This window comes from Elephantulus edwardii, unplaced genomic scaffold, assembly GCF_000299155.1.
Source record: "Elephantulus edwardii isolate Elephantulus edwardi_28Jun2011 unplaced genomic scaffold, EleEdw1.0 scaffold00088, whole genome shotgun sequence".
NCBI lineage: Eukaryota > Metazoa > Chordata > Mammalia > Macroscelidea > Macroscelididae > Elephantulus > Elephantulus edwardii.
This window is the reverse complement of record NW_006399838.1, coordinates 8,139,918-8,145,994: the sequence shown is the minus strand read 5'-3', so window position 1 is coordinate 8,145,994 and position 6,077 is coordinate 8,139,918. Positions and strand designations below refer to the sequence as shown.

The following is a 6,077-nucleotide window of genomic DNA, read 5'->3' as shown; positions in this document are numbered from 1 at the left end:
ACAAGACTTGGTGAAAGTATTTGAAAATTATAGACCTGATAAAGGATTTATACCACAAAAATCTAAAGAACTCCCAAAATTCATCAGTCAGAAAACAACTAAATTTTTAAAACTAGGTAAAAGACTAGAAGATTCACTTCAAGTTGACAAATAGGAATCTGTAAAGATATCACTAGTCATTAGGGAAATGCAAATGAAAATCACAGTGTTCTTATCTTCATCTTTTAATTACGGTCCCTCTGCCATAACATGTGTTTTGAAAATGCAAATTTGTCCCAGCTAGATTGAATTTCAGGGAACAACGTGTGAACCTGGTGCAAATTTTGCTTTGCTTCCATGTGATTCCTTCACAGGAAACAGAAGAAGGTGAGCACAAAACTGCACCTGGCTGATGGGAGCTACGTCTAAGGATCAGCATATCCACAATCACACATCCCCCCTTCACAGGGGCGAGAAGCCTGGGCCGTCCGCATTCGATGTTAGGGCTTTCCATGTGATTTTTTTAGTTTGTCCCAGTTATACTTAAAAGAACTGACAAACTGTCCACCCTCCTTAGCCTCCCTCTTTCCTGGCCAGTCCCTTCTCTCACTCACTTCTCCATTTCCCTTCTGTCTTCCTCCTCTCACATACAGAGTGGCAGGTGTGGAAACCAGGTCTCACTCCACAAACAAACTTCAAGTCACTCCCAGGAAAAAAGAGTCCTATTTCCTGTCATCTTTCTAGAGCCCTCAACATGTACCCAGCATGTGTAACTACCGTGTTTATTCGTTTACTTCTTTTCAAAGTCTGTTAGTGATGAATTGTTGACTGTTGTGTTTCTAACCCCGACTTCTCCTGAACCCTGTGGTGTTTACCATGTGATTTTATAGGTAGGTGATTCTGTAGCAGGAAATATCCCCCTCAGAACGAACTGTATAAATACATAGAACAAAGACATAGGTACCTAAGTGCATGCCTTCTCTGGGAATAATGGGAGACAGAAAAAAGTATTCTCTCTGGCTTCCTCATAGGAAAGGAAGACATGTGAGGGATATCTTAGTGTGAGGGATATTTGAGGAAGGCAATGTTTAACCTGGGGGGGTTTCTGAGGTTTAGACTGCAGGAGTTGGACTGCCAACCCAAATGCCAACCGTCTCAGGCAGTTCGGATGTACCAGCTGCTTCCAGAGGAAGGATGTGGACAGTCTCCTTCCATGCAATTTACAGCTTTAGAAACCCGCTGGAAGGGCAGCTATGAATTGGTTCTAACTCCACAGCAATGATATCAGGGTTGGGGTAAGACTGAGAAAAACTGGATAAATTGTGTATACTGCACTGAAACAGATGAGGGAGTGAATAATTTAAACGCGATGTATGATAGGGTTTTATGGTTATCACAAGGGTCCACAATTAAGGTTGCATAGTGGAATGTAGTTGGGGCAGTGGGAGGGGTGCGGGGGGATTGTGTACCAGGGAGGGAGTCTTTCTTTTACTTTTGAAAGAGAGGAGCGAACTGGGGGGCGGGGGGAGAGGGCTGGGCGGGTAGAGAAGTGCAGCAATGAATGAATGGAAATCCAAATTCTCTGTAAATGTTCATTAAAATTATTTAAAAAAAAGAATAAAGAAAAATTCATCAATAATTTTAAAAAAATGAGTGCTGTAACTGGGAATTCCACAGTACCAAAAAAAAAAGTATTCCTTATTCGATTTCCATCTTCCTAAACATGGACATGCATGGAGGAACTATCCAATCGTCCTTAATCCCTCTCATCTGTGTGTTTGCGGTTTTTTTTTTCTCTCACAAAGAGAGAATGAGTCTCTCTGCTCAACTCCTTCAGCCTGTAACCATCTTATCATGCCCTGTGATAAAGGACTGTGATGACAAAAACGTCCTGTTCAGACAAAAACCTTCAAGTTAAAGAGTCAGTATTAAACAAGGGAAGAAAGAATGCAAGTATCCTGTAGGCAAAGTTTGGGAGCCAGAACACAGAGGACTAGGGTCTGGTTCACAGGCAGCTGGCTGGGGCATCATCTGTGGATGAGGGAGGCATCTGCAGGGGCTGCTCCTGGTGGCACCTCCCCACATCACACCATGTGTCTCCTTTTGCGGTCCATCCTCCACAGTGCTCTTGGCCTTGGAATTGCCCTTATTTGTCCTAACTGGGTCCCTCCTTAGCAAATATTGAGGCAAAGGGAAGGTACACAGAAGGCCTAGCTCTCGCCCTTGCTGCCCTCCTCCGCCTCCCTCCCCCTGTGCCAGGCCTGGCGCACACTCCCGGCTCTGCCTGCCAAGACTTCACTGGCAGAAAAGACAAACCCAAGACAGTCACGTCTTCCGTCGCCAGAGAACAGCTGCTCAGCTTCAGAGCCTGCAGGGACGTCGAAAGTGTTAGTGCTTCCAGAAGCTGCTCCAGGTTGCCACCAACACATTTATTCCAAGAAAGGTCGAGTATTTCCAGAGCAGGGAGGTACACGGAGGCTTCAGCTAAAAGCAATAAAGAACAACAAGCATTTCAATTTTGAGATACTCAGTTTTGAGAGGTCACGGGCCTTCATTTTGAAGAACTGAAGTCGAAGCAGCATAATTGGAATGAAAAAGGTTATAAATACTGCTTTCTCCTTCCTGAAAGTCAGGGCATCCATTGATGGTGTGTGAATGGGACCCCAAGGAGCTCTGGTGGCATAAGGGTAAGAGTCTGCAGTGCAATCCCGAAGGCACGCATTTTAAACCCACCAGAGCCTCCTCCAGAAAAGGAGGGGCTGTCTCCTCCCAGGTGATTAAACAGCCTCTGAGAAAACAACTATGAGATATCATCTCACCGCAGAAAGAACAGAAAAATTCAACAGAGCAGCAAACAACAAATGCTGGCGAGATTGTGGAGAAACCGGAACCCTTACTCACTGTTGTTGGGAGTGTAAAATGGTGCAACCACTATGGAAGGCGGTATGGCGCTTTCACAAAAAGTTGGAAATATAGATACCATTTGACCCAGTAATTTCACTACTGGGAATATACCCCAGAGAAACCATAACCGGCACCCAAGCAACTATATGCACACCCATGTTTACCGTGACTTTGTTCACAATAGCAAGGAGTTGGGAACAACCTAAGTGCCCATCAACAAACGAATGGATAGAGAAGCTGTGATATATTCACACAATGGAATACTTATTATGCAGCACTGAAAAGCAAGGAACTCATGAAATATTATGCAAAATGAGTGACTCTGGAGGACATTATGCTGAGTGAAAGATCTCAGTCACAAAAGGACAAATACTGCATAGTGCCACTGTTATAAAATGAGATTGACATAAGGGTTGGGGGGAAACTAAGAGGAATACAAAATATACACTGCATTGAAACAGATGAGGGAAAGAAATGTTTAAAAGGAATATATGATTAGGTATTATTTTCATGACTAGAGTCCAGAATAAGAGCTGCATAGTAAAGTGGACTGGGGCGGGAGAGGGGGAGGGAAGGACTGTATAACAATGAAAGATACTATATCAATCCATCTCATTGAGGATCTTCTTCTCCTTCAATGACCCTCCACCTTTCCAAGCACGATGTCCCTTTCCAAGGAATAGCCTCTCCTAACATCATGTCCAAAATATGTGAGATGAAGCTTTTCCGTCTTTCTCCATGGAACACTCTGGCTACGCTTGCTCCAGGACATAGCTGGTTGGTTTTTGGCAATCTGTGAGGTGTTCAGCACTCTTCTCCAACACCACAACTCAAATGTATCCATTCTTCCTCTGTCATCCTTTTCGTCCAGCACCTAGATGTATAACACGTGATTTGATAGACTGTGACTTGAATCAGGCACACCTTAGTCTATAAACTGACATCCTTTCTCTTCAGGACTTTGGAGAGATCCCTGACATCAGATTTACCCAGTGCTACACATCTCCTGATCTCCTGACTGCTGGTACCAAGGGTGTTGACTGTGGCCCCAAGCAAGATGAAATCATTGACAGTTTCGATCTCTTCTCCATCTGCCATAATGCTGCCTATTGGTACAGTGATGAGGCTTTTTGTTTTCTTGATGGCGGTAAATCATGTCAGAGAGGATTTCCCATCTTTCTCTCATGGAGCAGCTGGTGGATTCAGATGGTATTCCTTTAGGATTGCAGCCTCTTACCACTAGACCACAAGAGCTCCCTTTGGAATCCTCAGGGAAATAAAATTTAAGTGGAATTCACTGTCAACTGAAGTCACGTTCCTTCACATTTAGGAAGGCAAAAAAGGTAAAAGGCTTGAGATTGCTCGTCAAGATTTCCAGAGCACTTCCTGGCTGGTATACGGCCCACTGAAACTCAGAGGTAGGACCAGTCTCCCAGGACCCTGAAGCACCAAAACATATTTGTGTTTACTTAGGTGCAGTTACTAAGGCAACGGGCAGAATTAATGCGTTTGACACGTTTCAAATTTAAAGCTCTTCTTAATTCTTCGTTGTCCCTAAAGTTAGAATTAGCCATACTATCTTGTTCCCAAGCACAATGGCTAATCTTTTCAATTCTTCTGCCTCCTTGTTCTGTGTTCAAAGGGCAAAAAAGGAATTCTTTAACAGCATCTGATAAGAAAGTCCCTCCCACTCATGTGATACAAAGACCTGCCAATAAGAAGAAAGAGAACTTCCAAAATTTTCTTTCAGAATATTTATTTGATTTAATTCACAATAAAAATTGAGTGGTAGGTGTACACCAGGTGGTGCAATTTAATACAGTAGCTGCTTGATATGATTCCTTGATTGGGGAAAAAAAAACAGCTGTATTTGGAACATGTTCTTTTGTTTTTCTGACTAGAAAACATATTTTTGAAACATCATGTTGTCCCCCAAATTTCTTCTTTGTGAAAATTTGCTAAGGGATGATGAGTTTCAGTGTGTGTGATGTGTGTGTGTGTGTGTGTGTGTGTGTGTGTGTGTGCGCGTGTGTCTGTGTGAGAGAGAGAGAGAGAGAGAGTGAACTGGACCATTTCGGGGGATTACAGACCCTTACAAAAAGTTATTTACTTACTTAACTACTTTCTTGACTAATAGGGATAATATCTACACTTTGCTCTGGATATGCATGCGGACAACCACAATTTCTGACCTCAAGCAGTCACAGTCTGGGGGAAAGATGACATTAAATAAGCAGACAAATAAATATGTAATTCTAAATGCTGATAATGACCATAAGAATAAAAACACAAGGACTCCTAATTTAGATCAGGAGGGGCTGCCTCAGGAAGGGACACGTTCCCGCAGGCTGAGTAAGAGCTAACTGGAAAAGAATGAGTTGTTAGATTCTGTCATGTTTGACAGGACTCAGTGACCCGATAAACAATTGATCTGAACCTTGCCCTAGCCCGCGCCTTCATCAAGATCTCTGCCACACTCAAGCTCATTGCTAAAGTCACTGTGTCAACCCATCTCCATGAGGCTCTTCCTCTCCTTCTCAGACCCTCCACCATTCCCAGTGAATTGTCTTTCTCCAAGAATTGGTCCTCCTGACAACATGCCTGAAGTATGTGAGATGAAGTTTCATCATCCTTGCCTCTAAAAAGCTCTCTGGTTGCACTTACCCCAAGACAGAGTTATCTGTAGGACACCCAGCAAACAGGAAGTCCTCGAGGCAAAAGGGGGTTTGGTGACATGAGGAAACAGGAAGAAGCCCATGGAGGCTGGGTTCAGGCAGCAATGAGGAGAAAGAGGCTGGGTGGCAACAGGGCACATCATCCGAGCCTTGTAGGCTACATAAAGAAATTAGATTTTCACCTATGTTTATTGCGTTTTGTTCACAATAGCAAAGAGTTGGAAACAACCCAAGTGCCCATCAACAAATGAATGAATAGAGAAGCTGTGGTATATTCACACCATGGAATACTATACCGCATTGAAAAACAAGGAACTCATGCAATATTTCACAAAATGGGTGACCCTGGAGGATATTATGCTGAGTGAAGTATCTTAGTCACAAAAGGACAAATACTGCATAGTGCCACTGTTGTAAAACAGGACTGATATCGGAGCTGGGGGAAGACTGAGAAAGATGGGATAAATAACATATCCTGCATTGAAACAGATGAGGGAGAAAACTGTTTAAAAGGGATAT

General features: G+C 43.3%; 1 protein-coding gene across 1 annotated transcript in view; it reads right to left on the bottom strand.

Moving 5' to 3' along the window:
- Positions 1-6,077, bottom strand: part of LRRC31 (leucine rich repeat containing 31) — a 28,202-nt gene that overhangs the window by 1,199 nt on the left and 20,926 nt on the right. Inside the window, 1 exon segment of the mRNA XM_006903728.1 lies at positions 2,296-2,463. Within this exon segment, the coding sequence (XP_006903790.1) occupies positions 2,296-2,463 (168 nt within the window).